General features: G+C 41.8%; 4 protein-coding genes across 5 annotated transcripts; 2 read left to right on the top strand and 2 right to left on the bottom strand.

The window, feature by feature from the left end:
- Positions 1-253: 253 nt before the first annotated feature.
- Positions 254-4,953, top strand: sbk3 (SH3 domain binding kinase family, member 3). Its single transcript, XM_042222135.1, has 4 exons — positions 254-674; positions 2,304-2,451; positions 2,851-3,053; positions 3,972-4,953. Exons 1-4 carry the CDS (start codon positions 669-671, stop codon positions 4,755-4,757), a joined length of 1,143 nt encoding a protein of 380 aa, XP_042078069.1. The 5' UTR covers positions 254-668; the 3' UTR covers positions 4,758-4,953.
- A 4,357-nt stretch (positions 4,954-9,310) lies between these two features.
- mfap5 (microfibril associated protein 5) lies at positions 9,311-12,866 on the top strand. Its single transcript, XM_042222138.1, has 7 exons — positions 9,311-9,500; positions 10,435-10,509; positions 10,621-10,653; positions 10,748-10,774; positions 10,855-10,942; positions 11,756-11,829; positions 12,329-12,866. The coding sequence occupies exons 2-7, from the start codon at positions 10,467-10,469 to the stop codon at positions 12,439-12,441; spliced, it is 378 nt and encodes a 125-aa protein (XP_042078072.1). The 5' UTR covers positions 9,311-9,500; positions 10,435-10,466; the 3' UTR covers positions 12,442-12,866.
- A 72-nt stretch (positions 12,867-12,938) lies between these two features.
- On the bottom strand, positions 12,939-21,091 carry LOC102299474 (adaptin ear-binding coat-associated protein 1). 2 transcript variants are annotated; one of them, XM_005925290.3, is made up of 7 exons: positions 20,877-21,091; positions 19,851-19,951; positions 17,740-17,844; positions 17,189-17,270; positions 16,956-17,064; positions 16,605-16,752; positions 12,939-14,538 (listed from the first exon to the last, which is right to left on the bottom strand). In XM_005925290.3, exons 1-7 carry the CDS (start codon positions 20,975-20,977, stop codon positions 14,426-14,428), a joined length of 759 nt encoding a protein of 252 aa, XP_005925352.1. In that variant the 5' UTR covers positions 20,978-21,091; the 3' UTR covers positions 12,939-14,425. The 2 variants fall into 2 exon arrangements, with proteins under 2 accessions (XP_005925352.1, XP_042078071.1); XM_042222137.1 differs by lacking the exon at positions 20,877-21,091 and adding an exon at positions 20,722-20,859.
- Positions 21,092-21,422: 331 nt separating this feature from the next.
- Positions 21,423-23,346, bottom strand: aicda (activation-induced cytidine deaminase). The gene is made up of 5 exons (XM_014334522.2): positions 23,298-23,346; positions 22,495-22,660; positions 22,102-22,384; positions 21,848-21,960; positions 21,423-21,734 (listed from the first exon to the last, which is right to left on the bottom strand). The coding sequence occupies exons 1-5, from the start codon at positions 23,315-23,317 to the stop codon at positions 21,684-21,686; spliced, it is 633 nt and encodes a 210-aa protein (XP_014190008.2). The 5' UTR covers positions 23,318-23,346; the 3' UTR covers positions 21,423-21,683.
- Positions 23,347-24,571: the final 1,225 nt, after the last annotated feature.

Genomic DNA, 24,571 nt, shown 5'->3' on the forward strand with positions numbered 1-24,571 from the left:
CAGGGATCATGGATACAGCTTGTTGGCCTATTCCAATCATTCCAGCATACCTGTTGATTAAAAGAGGAATCCTATACTGTGTGTGGATTTCACTGACTCAGACAGGCTGAGAGGGTGAGAAAGAGACATGGAAGGAAAACAAGGGGGTACAAGGTGAATGACAGCTGAGGAGAGGGGAGGCAGGAGAGCGATGGGTTAATGTGGTCAGGCTGACTGACAGATTGGAAGAGGTGGGATATTAGCAGTGCTGTGCAGTAGAGAGGGGCACACGGGGAGTAGGAGGTTTGAAATGCCTTGTAGCTGGTTCGTGCGTATTTGCCAGCATAACAGGCCAAAGGCGGTGAGAGCGGGAGTCTTGGCACAAGAGTAGGAAAAGAGAGGGAGGGAGTTAAGCATGTGTCTCATGGGGAGAAACACACAGCCAATATTCTGGTCTCCAGTAAACATCTATAAGCCTCCTTTATAAAGTCAGCTGTGCTACTGCATGGAACAAGGGAGCCAAGGCAAAAATATCCACTTTGATTATCAGTCTAGCTGCAAACATTCAGTAGATCTTCAGCCTGAACAGCAGCTCCCTAACAGGAGCCTGTCAAGTTTTCAAAGTCTCTTTGATTAGATGCTGAAAAGAGCAGAGAAAACTGAGTAGAGATCATCCAACTGAGCAGAAAATGACAGTAAGTATTGCACATTATTCCTGTCCATCCAAACCTTTACATTTAGTTTTCAGATATATATTTGTGACTTTAATCAAACTCATAATGTCAACATGTGAGTGCAGGAAAAACTACTGTCAAGAAAACAGTAATATCGTGCACGTGCAGACCGTTTGCAGGTTTTCTGTAATGCCTTAATGATTTGCCTCTAGCTGATGGGATGGCATGCAGACGTTGCATGAATACACTGATGACTTTTTACTACAGCATTTCTCTTTGGCTTCAGACTGTATCATTAAGTGGTGTTTTCAACTCCCGATGCTTGACACTTCTAATGGACTTCAAATTAGTTAGTGATGAGCTACATTAAGACGTTATAACACTTACTGCTTTGTGCCAAAGAGCTTTTAATTAATAATCACCTTAGTGACTTAGGACATGGCAAGTATCAGCATGTGTAGGAGTCACTCAGCTAAACTGTGACCTAGATAAAATAAATGATAGTCATTTTCACTTAAGCACGCGTGGAATGAGGAGCACCAAAAGAATCTGACAATGCGATAACTTCAACTCGTGTTAACAGCTCCTGGAACGAAATCCCACTGAGGCTTAAACTCGTGGAAATGTGCTTAAAAACATTTCAACATTTTGCTTTCATGCATGTGGAAGCTGTCTGAAATGTCATGTTTGATCCTCCTTGTGATATAAAATGTTTTAGTTGCTGCAGAGCAGAGTCTGTTGTTGCACCTGCAGCATTAATCTGTGCAGTATCAGTCCTCAAACGGGCCATCATTAGTCTGTTTAAAATACAGCTCATCTGCACAACGTCGTGCTCGCAGGCTGGTCAAAACCTGTTTTTTTTCCAGTATTGGCTGCACATCAAGTCTATCGGTTTCCTTAAAAATGACTCAAAGCTGAAATTAATCAATTTTCCAACCATTTGGAATGGTTGTAAGTGATTGGAAATGTTTCTCTGTAACAGTAATCAGGCTTATTATATTAATTCAAACCAGAAATATTGATTGATACCAGCACAGCAAATACTACTAGGTGTTTGCAGGGACATCACAGTTACACAACATGTGGAAGGTCAAGAATAAAAATATGTTATCCTTCTGGAGTCTCTTTATCTTTTGCGTTAAGCTCTTGTCTTAGTTGTTCACACCCGTCCTGGTGTTATGGGCTATGTGGTGGCGGATCTACTTCAAAGTAAATCATCATGGGTGAGACTTCATGAAGCAACGAATAACAATAGGGATGAACACTAAATCACGCTGCCAAATGTTCTGATCATCCTGATAAGACATCCTGATGTCTGGAGTGTCTATATACCCCAACATGTTCCAGTATTTTCTGCCAAATGTTTGCTGGGATGGCACAAACATCTTAAACTTAAATAGTAAGCCAATAAACTTGCATAGAATTTAAAAAAAAAAGATTTTTACTATTGCAGCTAATGTGATGTGTGAGGTTTGAAGTCCTGAGGTCTTGTCATGCCCGAGGTTCAGGTAACGCATCTGAACGTGCTCCCTCAGATTCAGACTTCATTCTCTGAAGTTATCTATCAATAACATCAACACATGCTGCTCAAGCTGCGGCTCTTATTTCATCAATTTGGATTTATGTGTGTGTGCTTTCATATGTTCCCAGGCTGCAGCAGCTCAGGAACTCGACGAGCTATGTTTCCTGTCGGCGCAATCCATGCCCAATCTGAAAGTTTCTGAACACTTTCGGATGGTGAAGCTCCTGGGAGAAGGATCCTATGGGAAAGTCATGCTGGCAGTGCACAGAAAGAGAGGTTAGTGCAAGACTCAGTTCAGTGGGAGCTTCTTTAACTAAGCATTTTTCCATTTTTTTAAACTCGCTGCCTATCTGAAGTATTTGCAAAAGTGTCCCTGAGCACCTCAGACTCAGTTTTCTCTAGTAAAGAAACCACATGTTTTTGTGGGGTCAGCTCTGCAGTAACGTGAGAACTGATCCTTCTTTATTCTGTTGCTCTAATGAAGAGCTTTCTTACATTCTCTCGGATAAAGTTGCTGCAACTGGGGTGTAGACGTGAAATATGGTCTCCCCAAAGGGGAAGTTATATTTGTTCACAGTGTCGGTGATGGACAACACTCACATGCCACAGGTGGTGAGATTATTTATAAGGGAATTTTAAAGCTAATTAGATCTCATCTTGGTTTACTCTCATCAGGAACTCCTATGGCTCTGAAGTTCTTCCCTCGTCAGTCTACCTCGCTCACCTCTTTCCTGCGTGAATACAATCTGTCCCTATCTTACTGCACCCATCCGTCTCTGACACGAGCCCTGGGCATCTTCTTCTCCACGCCATCCTACTATGTGTTTGCCCAGCAAGCCGGTCTATACGGTGACCTCTACAGTGTTATAGTGTCCGAGGTCAGTTTGGCTGACGTGTGGCATGAAAGAAACTATATGCACGCCCTACTAATACAACAGAAAACATATACAGCAGCAAAACTTAATACAAATGTTATACAAGCTGATATGTTTTTGCTTCATAAACCCCAGAATCCCAATATTCCAGTCATTTTATCCAAAGAACAAAAAAGCTATTACAGCTATTACAGCCTACACAGTTTATTACTTTCAATAGAATCACAGTATTGTTGTTTAAGTGTTCCTGCTGTAGTCTCCAAATATTATTGTATAATATAACTGCATGTCCTCACTCACATCACCTACCCTGAATTCAGTTTCTTCTCCTTCTTAGACTATGACATATCAGCTAAAAAACACTGCACTATTCGATACTTTAACAAAAACCCTGAAGGTGAACAGTGACCAGGTGTGATGAATCACTGCAGGAGTCTATAGCTAAACCTTAACATTCATCTCAGCCACACAAACTGCATCACATCACAAGATGTGTAGCAGCATGCACAGTGTTTAACTGTATTCATGAAGATTGGCATATTATTCCACAAATTTTCCTTTACTCTTTTGGGAGTTTGTACTTGTTGAGCGCTCATTTCGAAAAGTTTAAACATAAGACATGCTTGATAACAGCTTCCAGCTCACCTACTTCCCTGTTTGTGTCTCTGCCAATAACACAATGAAGAGCTGATAAGAATAAGAACAGCCTGCTCTCACTCAATGAAGAGAGAGTACATGAAGTTAAACAGGGATTTCCAAATGCGTCACCAACCAGTTAAGATTTTGTTGTCTTAGTGCCAGTAACACAGTCCTCCTATCAGACTCCACTTGGCCTAATTGTCTTATAAAATATTATATAAAAAATAATAATAACTGTCTGATATTGGGCCACCACTCAATCATACTGTCTGTCTGTTTCAGGCAGGGGTGAATGAGGACTGCGTGCAGAGGGTGATGTCCCAGCTGAGCGGTGCAGTTACACACCTCCACTCTCTGGGCTTTGTCCACCGTGACATCAAACCTGAGAACATCTTCCTCTGTGACAGCTCCTGTCGCTGGGTCAAACTCGGGGACTTTGGCCTCGCCCGAGCCATCGGCACCACCGTTCGAGCTGTCTGGTACGAGTCGCCTTTCTGCACGCCTGAGGTGGAACCTGCCAAGGAGGCCGAGAAGGAGATGGAGAGAAGGCGGACTGAAGGAACTGAAGAAGAGGTAGAAGACATCTGGATATCAGTAGAGCCCTGCATTGACAGCTGGGCTCTTGGTGTGCTCGTCTACTGCCTGCTAACTGGCTGCTTCCCCTGGGAGGAGAGCACTCACGATGATCGTGGCTACCGAAAATATAAGGAGTGGTTTGACCGTGAGGCCAAACGTGACGAGAAAATGCGAGATGGCGAGTGGAGGGGTGAAGAGGACGCTGATGATTACATTATTATGGAGAGAAAACAAAGAGACAATCCTCCTCCTTCACAGTTTGAGGGCCTCAGCCCATTAGTGATGACTCTGTTGAAGGAGCTACTCCACCCTGAGCCCAAACACAGAGGGACTCCAGAGGAGATCCTGAGCTATCTGGGAGGGCCGTGGCTGATGGAGACAGAGAGAGAGGAGAAGAGGAAAGCAGAGGAGGCGGAGAAGGAAGCCAGAAAAATGAGGGAGAGAGGGGGGGTAGAAGAAGAGCTGCTCAGGGAAGGAAGGGGGGAGAGATAAACTTTGTCTTTATGAAACTGTTTAAGCGTTTTCATATTTTTATAAGTACCCTTAATACTCAAAGTGCAACTTCATTGTACATATTTCTGTTTGTGAACGTTTGTAAATATGTGTGTTTGCGTGAAAATAATACAAGAAAAGTGTGATGTCTGAACAAAAAGCTGTATTATAATGCTATTAAAGACTTGTGTTGGAATGTTGGTTTATGCAAAATAAATCAGTGGTGTTGCATGTGTTATATAAGTAGCAAGTCAGGCTGACAATAAAGAGGATTTGCAGATGATGATGGTTCAGATAAAAGCTACATTTGAAGACACTACAAAGCACCCTAGACTTTATTCTGTTTAGACAGCATTGCATACAGCACGTAGACAAGCACATCTATGGAAATTATGACATCTTGGATGTGGTGTTGAAGCAACAGGTGCAGCAGAACAGCAGGAGCACATCTAAAATTGGACTAACAATACAGTCTGACAGCGATACCAGCATGATCTTCTTTCGTGCTGGAGTGATGAAAATCACAGGCATGGCACCTATACTAGGAGAGAAAAGGATTTTAGGGCTAAAATAACCCCTTCATGCTGTTCTCAGTGATGCCCACTGTAGGTGATGTACTGACAATGAAACACACCTCATGGGAAATCTGCAAGTGGCTAGTTGGCCTCAGTATGGATTCAGGAGAGAGCTGTCCTGTATCTGTCAGAGAGAATAATTACTTGTTGAAAGATCACCTGGAAGCCTGCATACAGAACCCTCCGAAATGGATTTCACGGAATTGCTGATGGCGCCTTTGTTCACATTTGCCGTCACTCAGTCATGCTGTGATGTTAACTGTCCAGTAGTATGTAAGAAAAAACACGACGCAGTCCTCACCCTGCCAGATATTAGATGGTGCAAGAACTATTTAATGTGGAGTAAATGTACCATTTGGACTGGATCCCTGCTGGTAGCGAGCTGCTAATGCGCTGTGCGTGAGTGTGTGCATGCTGGTGGGGCCTGCGCTAACCCCTGCTAAGGACCACTCCAGATGGATTTATAAATAGACTTCTGGGCCATCTATTTACAAACCATGCAAATCATCACCTCCCTCTGACTATCTGCACTTCACAGCCTTCCAAACGCAAAAGTCAGGCTGCCTTGGCGCCCACAGGCCTGTAGCAGCACAATCTGATGGAACACTTTGACCCATCTTGCCCATTTACCCTCATCTCGTTTTATCTCTGGCCCTTGTGCAGATTACTTTCCCCTGTCTTCTGCCGTGCCACTTGGACCTGGTCTTTCCCTTTCATCTTTGCAATTACAGTCAGATCTGTTTTCTTCACACTTGACGGCTGTCATTCCCTCACTCTACTTACTTCTTTTTTTAATCTCGGATCACGGCCGCGTATCAGCTGTGTCACACAATACCAAATGTTTACGTGAAAACATTTGTTATCTCCTTTAGCAATGGTGGTTTGGGATTTACTGGTTTCTGGGAACCAAAGCTCATGTGACACTCAGATTGGGCGTTAAAGGAGGACCTCAGCCTGACAAATGGAAACACATGGTGCAGACTGCTGAGACAATCGAGTGCCAACACAAAGATGCTGATCGAGGTGCAAATCTGTTGGAGGTTCAGAAGGACAGATAGCGGGGATGATGAAAACAGGAGAAACAAGGACAGCTACACATGTGGACTACTGCTGAATTGCTGAACCAAGCTGGAGATGCAGCTTAGTTTATTTTAACTCACGTATGTACTTCCAAGTCACATGTCATGACAGACCTTTGAACATTTGTCAAGTTGAAAGACACACTCCCACGTCCAGAAACCAAAGAAGCTAGTATTTAGATGTCAGCGCCATTGAGATTGCGTGTTACCAATATTGCATGAAGCACACTTTAGCTGGAAAGTTTAAACTCTGTAAAGGTCTACATCATCACATTCGCTGCCTTCAAGCTACCTGCTTATTTATCATCCTTTACATTATACAGCGTTTGCCTTCTTTCTGACTCTGAGAGGACATGCATTAGTGTTTTTAAAAGTGCATTTTTACAAAGGTGAGACAGAGGGCACAGAGAAAACCAGCCTGAAAACTCCACACTATGTAACAGATATTTAGACAGATATCTGATAAAAGTTTTCACCTGTCACCAGAATGAGGTCTGCAAAAATGCACGGCGATATAAGAGCCAGATTAACTGACCAAATGAAATGTTCATATAGCCAAATGAACGAAATGTACCCCAACTTGGAAGCCAAACCCTCTGCCCATCATGGCCTAATATTTCCACTGCAACTTTTTCCCCCACCTGGCAGCATCTTACAGCTCAGCAGGTTTAATTACTTAAACAGGACTGGCAGAGGTGATTCTGGCTGACTGGGAGAACCTGAGATTATCAGTTTTGAACAGCGAGAAGCATCAATGAGCCACACTGGATCTAGTTTAGAAAACAAAGTGCTTAAGTGTGCTGCGCTGCTGGTTTTCGTGCACAGGAAACACAGCAGTACTAGAAAAAAACAAAAATCTATCAGCTGGTTGAAATCCAGAGACTGTAAGCGAGACGAAGAGCGAAGGCGAAGCATGTTGGGGTGAAAGAGAGGAGCGAGAGGGTATGCATTGCATTGCCGGCATGCCTCATGCAATGCCATACAACTAATAAACAACTAGAGTTTTTATCATGTGTTTACAGTCAGGCATGTTTTGCCTTAACCATTGCTGGTCCTTCTTGCTCAGCACCTGACCCCTTTAATCCTCTTTTTTGTCTTCATTTTAGCTTTACTTTGTAGCTCCTGCTACAGAAGTGTAGACCGAGGGGCAGTTGGATACGTTCGCAGGACTGATCGTGCTTATTGGCTCCTCTCCTCGTCTCTTTTGCTTACACTGCCTCTATCTGTCAAGCTGTCATCATCCTCACCCTGTCGACCTTGTTAGGGGCATCCCGCAGGCTCACCCTGGAGTCCGTGTAGCCCCAATATGTCAAGGGAGATGATGAGTGTGTCCCTATTGAGCTGACTTGGCCCACCACAGGGTGAGAGCCAGTAAGACTTTGTAGCTTCAGGAGTATGCGTAGCAATATTTATATTGGTCAACTTCGTAGAAGCCAAAGAAGAGTCAAGTTTCACCAAAGCTGCTATAAAGGTCACAATGAAAGAAAGCTTTCAACACAATGAGACAAAGGGTCTGGAACAGTGGCCTTCATCTACACGGATAACACAACTCTGAACGATAGCTTAGGTATGTAATGAACTGTAGTCCACAGATGACAAGTTTATATACAGTAATAAAAAATGTCCACTCCCTGTCTAACTTGTGGTCTTCCAAGCAATTGTGATGCATCTCTTTGTTTCAAAAGAGAACAAACAGCGAGCTGCGTGAGCTGATGACAGAGTGTAAGTACTTTGGGCTTATCAGGGATGAGAAACCATCTTTGGAGCTACATGTTGTTATTTTCTTGAGAGCATTCATGATTAATTCTTACCTGTGTAATCTGTAAATACAGACAAGGTCGATCGCCTTTAACTTCAGGCAATAAATTAAATAAAGGTCATAACATGATCCATTTCTCATATAACTTTAATTAAGTTAATTGTTTTCTACATCTTGCTAGTATTGGGTTGGAACTCCTTTTGCAAGCAGAACTGCCTCAATGAAGACAGTTTGAAATGATCTGAGCTTTGTGACATTCTGTGATGTGGTCATAAAGGCATGGAGATGATCAACAACAACAACAACAACACTCAGTTAGGCTGTGCTTGCGCTTGGTACTAAGGAACCCACAGTGTACCAAGAAAATATTTCCAACACTATTAATACCATTGATATAAGACAGGAGGGATTCATGCCTTCATGTTGTTTATCATAATCATGTCATTATCATTAATATGCAAATTGTCACGATGATTGATCATTCACCATTGATCAATGGCCACGAGAGCATCCTTACCTGAATGATTGAGCATGCGTCAAGACGATTGTCTGTTAATGGGAGGCACCACTTTCTTATGTGCATTGCTCCATCTGCTGGCTGTACCAAGTATTGCAAAAGTCAGATTTGGAGCTCATTCTTGACTGTTAATTTGTGAAATAACTACAAACATATGCCAGGAAATAAATGGCTCATGTTTACAGCCTTCTCATTTGTCACAGGAATACAAGAGGAAATATTACATTAAAGCTTTTTCTATCTCTTTTATCTTTGTGTGTGCTTTTTCAAGCAAATACAAAGAAAATGAGTTATTGAGCGTGTCTGTAACTCCTGTGCTCAATCTACCTTTATTCAGAGAAGGATAATTGCTGATGTATGCTGATGAAACAGTGAAACACAGGGAAGTAAAAATATATAAAGATGCACTACTGTGCAAAGGTTCAGGTAGCTTTAGTTCTTATCCATCACATGGAGGCCCCTTGAACTTACTCTGCATCCTAACAGTCATAAAGACCCACCTTTAGATTTGAGAATAATACAGTCCAGCAGACTGTTTACCTTTACAAAGTAAAGTGAGTATAGCGTGTTATCACAGCAATATAATTGGATACTAACCATCAGATATGACGACAAAGGCAGAAGATTTTATCAAATCAAGACATGAAAATAGCGAAAAGCATGAAAAGTGCCAGGGGAAGGAGGACAGGGGGAAGAGGAGAGGGAGGAGGAAGCAGAGGAGGAGAAGGAGGGTGCAGGAGAGGGAAGGAGGGGAAAAGAAGAGAAGACAAAAGATTCATAAAACTAAAGCAGTTGTGGACGACAGCAAAAGTTGTGAGTACAAGTTATGTTTCTTTTTCCACCTGATTTTTACACATTCTGTAGGAATTACACAGAAGAACATCTGCAGACTCAGGATAACTCACAGCCAAAGACATTAACTGGGTGATACATCCTTCTGATTAGATGTAAACACAAGTTAGGAGGAGAATGCCTGACTAGTTAACTAACTTAGTCAAAAAGGCTCTGTAGACGAGTGAAGGGTTGATTGCATGCGAAGTCCAGGAGACATAAAGAGTGAAAAAACTCTCACAAACGAGCCAACAGAGACAAACAAGCAGCTAAAGCAGAAAAATGCAGTGTTTTCAACTGAGTGATTGCAAATGTGTGACTCTGGGATGTATCGCTGCTGAAAGGACAAGATGTGAAAAAAAAACCCCACCATCGAGTTCAGATTGGCTGGCGATGATTGTACAGTTGGAAAGCGGCGATATGTTCTCTGAAAATAAAGCTGGGAAAGAATGTGAGAGCGTAACAGAGGAGGGGTGGAGGGGTCCTCAAATAGGCCACACACAAAAAACACATTCTTTTGTGAGAACTCACATCTTGGACTCCAAAGTTACTGTGACACATCAGGAGAGGAATTGTGCAGGGCGGGAGATGAGAGAGGGAAGGGGGGGGAAAGGAGGAAGGAAATCAGGCATCACTTATCTGTTTACAAGGAGTCCAATAAATACTAGAATAAATAAATGTAGGAAAAATGACATCAGAGGCTCTTGTGCGACACTGTGCTACACATCTGTGTTTTCAGCTGATGCAAAACTCTAAGGAAAACATTACCCTGAGCTGAAATGTTGTTAGCATTTATGTAACGGGATTAAAGGAAACATAAACAGTTAAGGAATTAGAAAAAAAATCATAGTGAGGATATTGAGCAGTTCCACTCTGTGAAATCATCCCGACTCTTTTCCTCTTCGGTTTCCTGCAGCTCGTAAAGTTCACCCCTTACAAGCTGAAGGAATGGGCAGCCTCCCAGTGGTCCTGCTCCTCTGCAGTTTCCAGGGTAACGTTACCAAACAGGACACACAAATCAACTTGTTTAATTATGGTTGAGTCGCTGTGTGTTTGCTTTTATGCTGCAAACCTCTCCCCTCATGCGGTTTCTGTTCCACAGCACTCACGGTTATAGCCCAAACTCAGCCAACTGGTAAAGCCCTTTTACTTTTGATAATGATGACAGACGTCTGCTACTCTTTGAGTTTTTCTCATTTATTCTTTTTCTTTTCTTTCCTCACTTCTAGAAGCACCTGGGAATGCCATACCAACCGGTGAGTATCTCCACTTTTAGGACTTTTGTGATTTACACAATATCAACATGACATGTGTCTCCGCTGTTATCACTCTGCAGAATGTAGGGAGGAGACGTATCCTTGCACCAGGATGTACTCAGTTCACAAGCCCATCAAGAGATGTATTGGTAGTCTTTGTCTCTACAGGTGATCTGCAAATCCTCTACAACAACACACTTTTAATTAGTCTTTTTTCCAGAAAAATGACTTACTTATTTTTAAAAACTGAGCAGTAAAGGTCTTACTTTTTCTTCATTGTTTTAACGACAGGTGGTGAAAGAAAACAAGGAAATGGTCTTGAGCAACAGTTCTCCAGGCTTTTCTTTGGACATTTTGGCTGTTTTTTCACACATTTTCAGTCCTTGCACCTGATCATTTTTAGAGGACTTTTATTTTTTGGTTGTTAAGCCACTTAACGCCGACCCATGAGTCATTCAATCATAAAAAGGCACCTGACTCAAGGGATGAACCACTATTGTGTCTAAACATAACAGACAGCTCAGCAAAGCAGCTTTAAATTGCATCTTTAGTCACTTTGTAACCAGCAGCCTGTCACGAAAACACATAATTTGTTGCCATTTCTGTAATTTAATCTATGCCAAAGATAACATCGTTTGACGGGCATAAAATAGTATTTTTGCACCGACAGGGTGATTCCCAAAGAGGTATTCCCTGAAGATGACAGCTTCATCTTTGCATCAGTACAAGTAGTAAAGTGAAGAGCTTTGAATGTCCTTCAAGAAGCCTGGAAAACTACTACTGAAGACTACTTAAATGATATGTCAACAGACACAGCTAGAAGTATAAAGTACTACAAATAGCGTCCTTAATTATTAGTACAATATTTGTGTAACAGTATTGAGCTCACCAGACTTTCATTACTGAACAGAGTTACCCTGTCAGCCTGTATCAGTATATCCATCCTCATAATGTTCATGTTTTACCCCGGTGCTCTCGCAGCCTCCCTCGTGTTTATGTGATCAACAAAGAGATCTGCGTGAGGACAGTGTGCCGTGAGGATGAGTATCTGAAAGGTGAATTAGTCTTAATGTATACACAGGTGACAAATTAAAGGAAAAGACAACACTGGAGCAGCTTCATTGCATCACTTCATTGGCAGTGATTCTCTAAAACAAATAACCAAAAAAATGTAATTTGTTCCCTCAGTTGATGATGCCAAAGAGTGCAGTTTAACAAGTTGGTACATTCATCAGCTTGATTTTGAGGGTAAAAACCAAATAGATCGCCAATAATAATAATAATATATTTGCTGATGCTGTAACGCTCACTTTTATTTTATTAAAATTAAACTTGGATCTTTTGTTTAATAGATGAAGAATGATAAAAATGACAGCAGGTATGAACCACACCACAGCAGGTCAGAGCCACAGGATCCCTCCACTGCAGGGCTCAGGTTTCGTCTTTCATTTGTCACCTGTCTGTATAAAGGAACAGTGATCTTACAGTCCATGAAAATATGCATACAAATGAATACAAATAAATAACCCTTTTTCCCCTTTCTTTACATTACAGCTGAATTATGCAGAGAGTTGTCTGGGTGGCCCAGACGTATCCAGAGGTCATCCAATAGCAAACGTTGTCGCAATCGTCGTGGCAACCCCCAAACCTGGGCAAACAAAGCCTGATCTTGCCTAGAATGGGCCCGTGACCACCGGGTGACGATGGTGCGACCCATGGGCGTCGTCATCGAAAACAGCCAATAAAAACACCATAAATCCGCTGCGCCACACCTGAGGGTCTCTTTCCTTTTCTTTCACGCGAGCACACACACACACACGTGTGCTGAGTCATATCTACATATGTTTATGTATTCGTCCTTTTACTGTGTGAGTATTTCATTTCGTCCGTGTGTATTGGACACAGGTCATGTCTTCCATGGTTTACGATCCATTTGAGGTACTGCAGTAATGGGCCTATAGGAGCACTGAGTCACTTAATCGTATAAGAAACAAAGTAAAACAAAGACCCACTCTGTTGTGGATTGTAAGGTACACACTGACAGTTCAGTATTATGTGCACTATTGTAACCAATAAAATATAATGGAAGTTGTTCACGAGATTATTTATTTTTTTACTACTCAATTTAAAGAAGAAGAAAAAAAACAACAACCACAAAAGAAAGTTATGGCCATTAAGTGTTTTCTTTATAGTTTTCTTTGCATATTCATTTGCACACACACTTACGGTTTGAATAACAGGTAACATCTGGGAGAAATAATTTAGACAATAAACAAACACTGACAAGCATCCTTGGGGCTTTACACTCACACACACTCTGTTCTCTGATCAACATCCATTATCACACCACTTTCCACTGCACATCTGTTACAACACATGTGCGTGTGATATCATTTTTTACATAATCCATCTCTGGGTACACAACAATATCACAACAAAACACTGCATCAAACACGGACTATCTTATTTCCACGTTGTATTTGTCTGCATCACAATACCGCTGATAGCTTAACACCTTGATATGGAACTGGAGTTCACATTTAACTCATCTGTACAGCACAACACGCTGTGCTTGAGCACGACCCGATCGCCCTTCTCATAAACACTTACGGAGACAGAAACACAGAGCGATTCACTGATGAGGAGAGAGGCCGTGACCTAAATGACTCACCAGTCACAACTTTAACAGCTGTGCTGAGTGAAGATGACATAACACGGACTAAATCATCTCTGCTTCCCCCCTGAGGCAAAGATAAAAGCACTTGATGCCTCTCCGTCTTTTGCTTACACCCTCTCCCATCCAGCATTCCTGCTTCCAAGTGTCCTGATTTATGGTTAAAACAATGCGCGCGGCTCCCGCGGCCCGTCCCCGGTGGAATATGTGTTTGACAGCTGCAGAACCGCAAGAGCCGAGCAGAGAGTGCTAAAGAGCACGGCTGCTCTGTAAATCAGCTGCGACTTAACAGGAGTCTTTCAAGTAAAATCCTTATGCGGTAAACGTTGCAATAATCTGAAGCTAGCATGAGCCAATCATGGCGTTCACTGCGGATTTCATGAATTACTAACTACACAGACAGATGCGACCGTCAGTCAGTGCATATAATCAGTCCCGCTGCTGGAGACTTGGAGAAACAGGACGTAGACCAACAACAATAATTACAAACCACTTACAATATATGTATATACACATTTAAAATAAATATTCTCTGTACATTTAAGTCATTCATGAACATTTCATTAGATTTCAGTAGATCATTAGATGTTGATGACAAGATTATGCCTCCCTTGATTTTCCTATTGTGTATCATTAGCAAATAAAACACTGTAAGAACGGGAAAATTGGCGGAATAAACTGTTACAGGGCGAATCTAGACAAATACAGAGAGTCCAAGCAGATGGAGTGAATGATGGGGATGCAGAGCCTGCTGAATATGTCAAGTTGGCCCGCAGCTGTAGCTGTAAGCGTAATTAAGACGGTGCTGTGAGGTCAGAACAAAGTAGGAGGAATTCAAGAGAAATAAAACTACGACAGGGGCTTACCCTGCTTGGCAGGGAGAGATACGGGACCCCGTAATCGGGAAAAGAAAGTTGCAAAAAGTGCTGCATAAATTTACAGAGAAAAGGGAGGAAAAAAACAGGGGGACTCTCTCCTCACTTCGGGGATGCAGAATCAAAGTCTCCCCACAGGTCAGAGTTGCCTGTCGAGGTGGGGTTGGGTGGAGCCACAGAGTTGGAGTTACTGGAGTCCAGGTCTAGCAAACACCCTGGCAGTTTGAAATCAAAGAAAAAGAGAGACGCACATCTGAAACTTTAATACACGTCATATGTTATAATCTGCAAACAAATTGTCTTTTTGAGGGATTAAAAAAGTTATCTGAATGTCAATACAAGGATTTCTCAAATAATACATCAGCTCTAAGCAATCGATAAAAATATCATTTCACCAGATAACAAAAAAATATTGTCCTACAACTTTTACTTGCACTGGTATTCGCACTATTTTCCAGTTTACCCTGGTGGTATCAGTGATGCACATGGTTTCAGTTTTATGCACTGAGCTTTCTAGATCTCGACCTCTGAAACTTCTGCCGCCACCCAAACACAATGGTGGTAAAGTATTGAAAATTTCCACTTGAAACTCAAAACTAGTGAGTCTTTTCCCACATTTACTCTGGACAAACCACACACACCGCGCCACTAACAGGACAATGATTTCAGATAGACAAGCTTTTGGAATGTTTTTCAGTGCTTTAAACACACATTCACCTCTGCTCTATACAGATGGCGGAGGAAATCTTACACAGGCATCTACAAATCTTAATACACGAAACCGAAACCGCGCGCATGATTAGATACCACTAGAAGAGTGTAGAAAACCATGACACAGTTTAGTTCTGTAAACATCTATGCTACAGAAGCTACAGGAAACACTATTTTCTAAATGAAAGATATTTTAAAATATATGTGTCATAGTTTTGGATAATAGACCTGCGCAACACTGTACTCACTACATCAACTATGAAGACTGACTTGTGCTTCAATGGAAACAGACAAGCTCAAGGAACTAATCTTCAACACCAAAAAAATAAGCCCTTCCTCTGATTCATTTCTGGAAGCATTTTTTTTTTCAGTTTGACTTCTGCTTTAAGCAGGTCAGATCCCCCATTGTAAATGAAAAAGCGGCGCCCAAACTCGAAGCATTAATGGAGTAATAAGGTTCACCTTCATTTGCACTATAAATCAAAAGAACTGCTTCTGACATAAATTAAAAACTGGGCTCAACCAGCAAAGTGCACAGATTCACGACCTTCACATTAACCCCTGAAATACACCTGCCGCTTGTCTGTGAGACTGTGTCTCGAGTGCGGTTTTCTGTTGCCTTTAGCACGGCTTCAAATCACAACAGGAGAGTTTCAGAAAACTGTGCATGCGGTCTATTATTTTGAAAAGTGGCCAGATTTCTATACCTGACTTCCTGCCCTCCTTATTGGCTCTGTGCAGCTTGACAGTCGTTCTATAAAAAAACTGACCCGATGCTATTTTAAGTATCGCAGACCAGAGCTGCTGCGCTGCACCTGGTGGAATTGCAAGCATCATTTTGAGCGTAGTAGTGACACAGCATTAAGTCAAATGTAAGTGCTGAAGAAGCCTATGCGGTGTTTAAAAAAAATTCACAACTTGAAACTCTTTAGGACTGTGCACAGATTTGTCATGTTATAAAACTGAAACTGAACAGCATTTCATTTCAACCGGGATGTTCTACCTTGAGTAGAACTTTTAACCAGCTCCTTAAAGCCCTACTTTTCTACAGAGTAACCGCATCAGTAATTTCCATCCACATATGCTCCTCCTGTCATATGGAGTATAGCCAGCGACTCATGTGACTCATTTGTTTTACTTTTGGGCTGCACATCACCAGCTGCTAGCATCTCCACCTTTGCAGCCTTCTTGAACTCAACGATCTATTTTTGCCTCGAGTGGTGAAATAAGTTTGTTGCTTCCATTGTGCTGTGTTTGGAGTTCAGTGAAGTAGCTCCGTCTTTTACTAAATCATCATCGGAAGCTGACATGCGACTCTCGCAGTCAGACATGCCTGGGCTTGTTTTCTTATTGTGCATGCTAGGGAATGTAAACACATGGCGCCGCTCTATCGCTGATATCACGATACGACGCTTTTAAATCACGTAAAAATTTATTCCGGTATCATACTGGACGATATGATATACCGCAGCCCTAGTTCTGAATCCTCCTTTATATCTTTTCTTAACCTCATAACATTGTCAATTGAGGTGAAGATTAAACATGGGGTTGTTGTTGGACTGTTACATACCAGAGTCACTTCCTCCTGCTGATGGTTGTGTGTTATGATTTGTTGATCTGGAAGAAGGGGGTGGAGCCAGTTTGCCCCCAGGGGGAGGCGGGAGGAGCCCAAAGCCGCCTGAACTCTGTGGACGAGACCTGTCCTTCTTTTTCGATTGCTAGATAAGATATAGATGGAAGGAAACAAAATCTGTGCATGAATGAGGGTATATCCAGTATGATTGATGCTTTTTTAAACCTAGCAGTAAATATATGTGATGCAATGCATTTGAGCTTCACAGACACATATTTGTACAGCTTTGAAAAAGGCCTAAACAAACACCACACTAGTACTATGAAACTCTATGAAAATAAATAATACCCCAATGTTCAGAGTAATGGTCTGTCCTTCTTTGAAGCCCAGGTCCAGCTTTGGAGTGGAGTCTGGAGCCTGAGCCTGCTTGCTAAATTCAGTTTCCTGTTTCACCCATCTGAAGAAAGCAAGGGAGGAAAGCAGTGATACAAAAATGTATCTTAGGAAACACTAAAGGAAAAAAATACACTGACAACTCAATTAGTCATGATTAGAGCTGTGTTCACAGAGCAGCTTCATACTTAAAGTGGTCCTGAAGTGCGACATTGAAGTCGAAGGCATCGCTCCGGTCTCCAAACCCAATGCCTATGAATGCAGTGCGGCCTTTGAGGAAAAAACATAAAGACAACAATCAAGTTACAGCAGTAATAACAAACAAAATAAACCCACAGGTTTCTCAGAATGACCTGCACACCGTAGCACAAACTGGGTGAAAATGTGCTGTACAGAAACAGAACTTCTGTAATGATCACTGTCCCTGCATTACTTTAAAAATGAAGACCTTTAAAATAAAAATCAGGACTGAAAGAAATTTAAATTATGCAATAAAGTTTTGTCTTTGCGAAACAAATTATGGATACAGCTACTCAACAGTTCAGTAATCTCTAAAACAGACAGTATGTGATTCTATAAAAAATATTTTAAAGGCTTTAAAAAAATATCCAACATTCTTTAATTTAAATTGATTAGACTTTTAAAAAAAACCCACATCAATCCTGATAATTTCGTTGTATCCTGTTCAAACACATTTTTTTTCAATATTTTATGGCTTAGCAATAATTGTTTTACCCACCGTTGTCGTCCATGATGCGCAGCACAAAGTAACGGCTTGAGTCGCTAACTGTTTCCACTGCAACTCCAGGATACTCGTCCACTGGTGCTTGGGCAAAAAGCTCCCCTGAAAAGATATGTGTTTGTTATCAGCTTGGCAAAACAGTCTGAAGGTTTGATGGAAAATGCCACGAGGTAAAGGACAGATGTGAAGGAGAATAATTAAATAAGTGTGGAGCTGGTGAGAATCTGACTGCACTCACAAAAGTCTCTTAAACAATGTGACGATGACATCATTGATGTCGACTGTGTTGAAACTACAGGGCCCTGAAGATGGACTACAAAAAGCTTATTTTAGATACTCACCTATAGCTTTGTATGTTGCAATATGTTTCAGGTGGTTTTAAATAAACAGGAAGATATAGCCTATAAAGTCAGTAAAAATCCCGGTCATACTCAGATTAGTTGGTCATCATGTCCTCACTTACTTTAATAAAGCCCGCCTTTATTAAAGGTTTATGTGATTCAGATCAGATGAATTCATGATAATCTTAAAGGCAGCAACACAACAACGGACATACAGTCCTATGCAAACATCCTGAGTATCCCCTCATCATTTCTTTATATTATCAAAATCTGATGGTACTTCTTTGTTTTCATAATTCAATCGATTTGGACAAGTTCACCAACATCATTGGCTGAAATGCAGCCCCAAACCATGGCAGAGTTTTCTACACGTTTTGGAGATGGCTGTTGTACCTCCTCCGTACATACTGATGACTTGAACTGCAAATTTCAGGTCTTTGCTGTAGTTTTCCCTCTTAAGGACAAGGCTTTCTGTTCATCTGCTTTAGACAGTGTCTTACACCTCCCACTTTTTCTTTTTTCCTCTACTCTCATCCAGTTTACTCATTTTTTAAGGATACACTACACACCATGCTGACATAGGCCAAATTTTTGGGAATCACCTTGCTGGTACAAAAATACTATTTTGTGCTCTCCAACGGTGTTATTTTTGGCATTTACCGTAGATTTAACTAAAGACATGGGAACAAATTATGTGTTTTTGTGACAAAGTGCCTAAAGGTACAAATTAAACTTGGTTCTTTCCTAAGTGTTATGTGTAGACACAACACTGGTTTGTCACTTGAGTCAGGTGTCTTTTTTTATGCTTGAATGAGTCACAGGTCAATGTTAAGCAGCTTAACAAACAAACAGAAAAAAAAACATTTCTCTGAAAATGGTCAGGTACCGGGACTGGACCGAAAATGAACCAAAAAGCAGTCAATGTCCATAAAAAACAAAAAAACAACAACAACAACTTTTGCATGGTACTATAACTTATTCAAGCTCAATTACTGTAAACCTTAAACTCACTTTGGTCATTTTAATACAGCTATGAATCTCTGGCTCTCTTTCACATTGTGTCTTCTCCCCATCACCCCCAGTTGGTCGCAGCAGATGGCTGCTCCAACCTGGGCCTGGTTTCTTCCAGCTAAAAGGGAGTTTTTCCTTCCCACTGTCACCAAATCTTTGCTCAAAAGGGGTTAGTTGATTGGTGGGATTTACACTGCATTATTGTAGGTACTTTACCTTATAATATAAAGCACCTTGAGGTGTTTGTTCTTGTGTTTTAGAGCTAGATAAATAAAATTGAATTGAATAATCTTGATTTTTTAAATGATTTACAGCAGTTCTGTGTCCACATTTAATGGCTGCTATTCCAGGTTCAAAACATATCAGCAGGTTATGTTAATTCAAATTTACACGATCTGCATCACCTATTTGTTATTCTGATTGTTCTGCAGGACATTACTTGTATCCTATGCTGAAGGAGGTAGTAAATAAACCACCTTTCTTTAGGATTTAAAGAATCAGACCAGAACTTATTATTGTTGCCATGTTACGTGAATGGAAAACAAAAGGTGTATTTTACAGAAAACAAGGACATTAAGTTTCGAAAAAATGCACTGATGCAGCCTCCAGACTGCTCACTCGGCTGCAGGCTGGGTCACCTTGGAATCGATGAGTAACAGAGGGGCAGGGTGACAAACAGGAGACTATACAGTGAAGTGATTTACAGCAGCGACAGCCCGGTAAACAATGGCGCTGCCCTGTCTGCTCGTCTCTCACCAGAGACTTTGTCTTCCAATTTCACGTAGGCTACTTTGCCCCGGGCCGTCACACGCATGCGTCCCGTCCAGTCAGGAGCATCCAGCTTCCAATCAGCAGCCCTAAGACACGCACACACACACAGAGGTAGATGTTGTGATGTAGGTGAATTGTTGACAGTTTACTCAGACTGATGTTGACAGAGGAGGTGAATAAGCAAGACACAGGAAAGTTACTGTTATGATTTGTCATACTCAGACACACTCATTTTCTACGTGTGCAAAACGTGACTAAGACATTTCACTGAGACATGGGGATGAAATATTACATCATCACCCTTACTCACAATACATATGGTCAGCGGTTAACCAATCCTGTGGCTCATGGGACCTGAGGCACATGCTACTGTTTGGTTGGTGTAATGTCCAGTCAGAAGCAGCTGCAGCAGGTCATGCTGAAGGACCAGCCAATGAAAAATGGGGTAAACAAACCAATATCGACCTCTTTATAACATATGCATTATCTGCACAGTAAAGACATAACAATGGATTGAGGTGACCACATTGGCTATGAGCCAGGACATCCCATGTTTAACCCCTTGACATGGAGCAACATCAAACAATGCTCAAGCGTCCTTGAGGAGGACTCTAGCCTCTCTGCAGCCTCAGGGATGCTCTTCTGTTTGTACTTAAACGACAAACTAGCGACATTAGGACGTGTAGCACGCTGTTCTCAGCTGATAGCTGATTTTAAGTGCCAGATCTCTCCTGATGTGTCACAGGATGAAAGCACGAACACAGACAAACCGAGAGGGATGTAGCCGATCCGATACAGTCGTTGTTAAGTGGGCTAACAGGGCCCAGTACAACCCTATGACCTTGTAAATACACACCCAAAAACAACCTGCTCATAAACTACCGCCGCCGCTACGTGAGGCTTCGTGACTAGCGGATGAGCTGGGTAGGTTGGTAGGCAGGTCGCTGAGGCAACGGCTTCTAAAGGCAGCAGCAAGCGAGCGCTGGTTCAGAAACCTCCCCCATCCCTCACCTGATAGCCCGGTTAGATGTTCTCGGTGGGATTCGGTAAACGTTGACTTCAGGTTTGACACAGAGGATCGACTCATATTCGAACTGACCATCAGTCGCCATCTTGACTTTTACTCAGTCGGAGTACGCCGGTGGCGGTGATGGTGACGGTGTGGTGTGTCCGCGCCGCGTTAACGGCTATTTGACCGTAATAGACGGTGTATTTGCGCATAAGCGGGTCCCTCTGCGCCATTGCTACCGACACGTTGCTACATTAAAGGGGTGTTACGCACACATTTTCTACGCTAGATCAAAAGGAACAAATCAAATGATTAATAACTCTTGGTTGTATTATGGGATTGTTTTCGGTTTAACTTTAAAATTTTGATATTAAGCCTTTGCTGCTTTGATTACGACCTTTGTTTTTCGACTTTATTGCCAGAGTACAGTTTAAATGTGAAAAACTAGAATAGTTTTTAACCATAATCCACAGTTGTGGGTTATGGTAGCTACTACCTACCGGTAGTTAGCTTATCGGCCCAGAATAATTGGTACTATAAAACTATAACATTAATAATGATTACCGTTCGCAATCAATAACACAATCCAGTATCTGATTGTAAAGTACTTTATTTGACTTCGCTACAGATACAGCAAGCAGCAGCTACCCAATGTTACAAGCCTTGCCACAACTTGAAAGCATTTTTTTCTCAGTTTTTCTAATTCTCAGTTTAGCTCTTGTAGTGATGGTCCAACACCAACATATCTTTTTCTCATCAGACTTAATAATAGACTTAATGCTAACTTCAGAGGCAGCCACAGGTTTGTTTTACAGTCCAAGAAGCTTGAAGGCATCTCTTAAATCTTCTGTGTCACAGGGCTGAAAGAGAAAAGGCAGAACAGGACATTATTATCATTCTGAACACATCATTATTTCGATTGGCCTCATCCTGCTTGCCTGAGGGAAAATATGTTGTGTGTTACATGTTATACCTGGAGGATGCGGTTGAGTTTTCTGGCCAGACGTACTGAGTTTCGATGCAGATCTTCCCAGGCCTTAAATTTGCTTTGCTGAGCCACAAAAGTCTGCCAGCAGTAGAAGAAGTCTTAAAACAATCAGCAAAATAAATAATTGTTACTGATATCCAGGAAAGGATTATTTTAGGGAATAGTGCACAACTCTAAAGTCAAATATGTCTCTACTTTTTCTGTTTATCGCCTACATATGCATAAATTCATTCATCCACCTTTGTAACTCATGACTGTGATGTGCACGCCGACTTTTTTAAGCAGCCTGAGACCCTCTCTTTCACGACTGTCCTCCATGTCACAGAAGTAAAGACGAGAGACAAAGATCCTGAGGCGAAGGTTGGGTGTCTGTTTGAGGAACTGGGCCAGTCTGGAAGAGCAGTTTGCACAGGGAGACCAGGAGCAGAACCAGGTGATGGAGTAGCTGACCCTCCTCTCCCCATGAAATCCATACCCAGATAGACCAGGGCATAATGTACTAAGGTGGCGCAGGAACAGCAGCTGCAGAGAAAAATAAGAATAAAATAATCATTATACAGCCTTCATTCAATTGCTGTTTTCTCTCTTGCTATTGAGCAGACCCTTTTCATATCTTCTCAAACTTTACCTACCTCTACATGGCAGCCATTGCGATTGCGGAGGTGTCCAAAGTCAAAGGACAAGGAGTCAGGCCCTACTCGTCTTTTTACTACAAAACAGAGGTATGTTTCATGCCGGCCCCTTGCCCAGCGCACATTCTTGTAATGATAGAGGAACTTTTTTCTGGGCAAAAGCATACTGAAATAAAGGGAGAAAACATTAAAGAGCACACTGCAGTAGACACAGCACAGATTTAAAAAAACAAGATACAATTTAAAAGCACGCTATGTTGAATTTATCAGTCAACATTTCAGTGCAAAAGGTGTGGCAGCTTTGTGGTGTCAGAAAGTTTCCCTAGTCATTCGCACAATTAATAATTTTACACCACTAAGGTCTGAGACTAATTCTTATTACTACTTAGATGAGTCGCTCATTAATACAAGTTTTATCTCTTAAGTTAGCACAAGTAATGCATGCAAAACCTGTGGTTAACCAAACACAAGTGATGGACAGTCAGAAAGCGGCTTACGTTCACTCACAAACCTTTTCTCACTCTCAGTTTCACGACTTTTAGTGAAAGCAGGACAGTTATTCATCACTTGTTAATACTGAAACCCTGATATAACTCACGAGTAAAGGGTCATAATTATTGAAACAGATTTCCAATGACAAATCTTATAATGGCATCAAAAGTATCGTAGCGTGGTAAAAGAACTATAAAAAAAAACGTTCTTTTTTTTCTTAATTAAGTAGTTTGCACGCACAATTTGGTCAAATAGTTGTTGTTTGGAACGATAAATGCAACATATAAATATAATACATCCATTTTGCTCACCTGTCTAGCTTTGCAATCATTTCAAAAGACGCGCTTTGCCACTCGTCGGGCTTGGGTAGCATAAAGGAAGGTAAATGAGAAAGAGTGAAAGTGTGTGTGTATGTGTGTGTGTGTGTGTGTGTGTGTTGGGGGGTTAAAGGGAGGGAACTGAGAAGATATACCTCTAAACATAAACATCCTGCATACAACACAAGGCAGCATCTGGTTGGACAGAATGATTTTTCAAAGATAATTTGGGGAGGCGTGATACAGAAGAGACGGCTGGATTACACCGTGCTGCTGCTAAGCAATTAAAGTTGTAATTGGATTACTCACTGGCCAAATGTTTTCTTTTTGAATGCTTCGTGGTTCTTATGTTTATTTAAAGAATTTGACATCTGTTTAAACAATGATTAAAGTGAAACCATTCTTTTGGTGAAAGGCAATAAAGGAATTTTATTGGAGGGGGAGATTACACAACGCAGATTTTAAAAAATAATCCGAGTGACCACACATGAGAGGAGCGTTTGACGTGATTTGTAACCTTTGGAGTTTTTACAGACGTCAGTAAATGGAGCCAACTGGATGGAACTTTCCAGACACTTAAGACTCATGCAGTCACAGGCTCTCAACTGTTTGTTTTTGCCATATCATCAAGTAAAAGCTTCCAGATACCGTCTCACCTTGATTTACAGTGCTATTCAGTCTTTTCCACCTAGCTGGTCCCCCCTCCCCACTTCCTCAGGGGCCCCAAGATTTGGTGGAGTTACAGGCGTTCCCAGACGTAACACGTACTTTGTATTTTCATCTGGGTTTTCCCAAACTGTGTCAGGATGGGAGCAGACCTGTAATCGACCCACCTCGTCCTACGTGCCTGCCGGACTGGCTGGCCAGCTGACCGACCACAGCGTGTGGATAAATCGCACTCACAAGCCTTTGAACCTTCAGATGCTGTCATCGGTTCGGTGCCAAATCAGGATGTGTATTATTTTGCTTCTTTTTTGCTCAGTCTGTTTTAGCTCGGGCCCAGTCTGCTCACTCAGTGGCACTGCATGCAGGCATCCTGCTTTCCCATGACTCCCCTCACCCTCTCATGCACTCTGTGGTTTGGGGAATTCACCGTTTCCCAGGGTGGCTGTTTTTGGCGCTCATCTGTGTGTGTATGTGTGCAAGCATGTGTGTGTTGGCCATCTGTATGAGCATGTCATTAACACAGTCTATATGTTATACATCATCTGGAACAAATTTATCTAATTTATCCTGTGATTGTGTGGTGCCCCCAAATTTAGAGTGAT

Source organism: Haplochromis burtoni, unplaced genomic scaffold, assembly GCF_018398535.1.
Source record: "Haplochromis burtoni strain Fernald_Lab_line unplaced genomic scaffold, NCSU_Asbu1 Contig_80, whole genome shotgun sequence".
In the NCBI taxonomy this organism is placed as follows: Eukaryota; Metazoa; Chordata; class Actinopteri; order Cichliformes; family Cichlidae; genus Haplochromis; species Haplochromis burtoni.

Coding starts and splice junctions, on each gene's coding strand:
- aicda (XM_014334522.2), bottom strand. CDS start 23,317: ATGATTGCAAAGCTAGACAG. Junction 22,385..22,494: donor GCAATGGCTGCCATGTAGAG/GTAGGTAAAGTT, acceptor TTTTCTCTGCAG/CTGCTGTTCCTGCGCCACCT. Junction 21,735..21,847: donor AACTCAACCGCATCCTCCAG/GTATAACATGTA, acceptor TTTCTCTTTCAG/CCCTGTGACACAGAAGATTT.
- LOC102299474 (XM_005925290.3), bottom strand. CDS start 20,977: ATGGCGACTGATGGTCAGTTCGAATATGAGTCGATCCTCTGTGTCAAA. Junction 17,271..17,739: donor GCGCATCATGGACGACAACG/GTGGGTAAAACA, acceptor TTTTCCTCAAAG/GCCGCACTGCATTCATAGGC. Junction 17,065..17,188: donor GCACTTCAGGACCACTTTAA/GTATGAAGCTGC, acceptor TGCTTTCTTCAG/ATGGGTGAAACAGGAAACTG.
- sbk3 (XM_042222135.1), top strand. Junction 2,452..2,850: donor GGCAGTGCACAGAAAGAGAG/GTTAGTGCAAGA, acceptor TACTCTCATCAG/GAACTCCTATGGCTCTGAAG. Junction 3,054..3,971: donor ACAGTGTTATAGTGTCCGAG/GTCAGTTTGGCT, acceptor TGTCTGTTTCAG/GCAGGGGTGAATGAGGACTG.
- mfap5 (XM_042222138.1), top strand. CDS start 10,467: ATGGGCAGCCTCCCAGTGGTCCTGCTCCTCTGCAGTTTCCAGG. Junction 10,775..10,854: donor TGGGAATGCCATACCAACCG/GTGAGTATCTCC, acceptor ATCACTCTGCAG/AATGTAGGGAGGAGACGTAT. Junction 10,943..11,755: donor GGTAGTCTTTGTCTCTACAG/GTGATCTGCAAA, acceptor GTGCTCTCGCAG/CCTCCCTCGTGTTTATGTGA.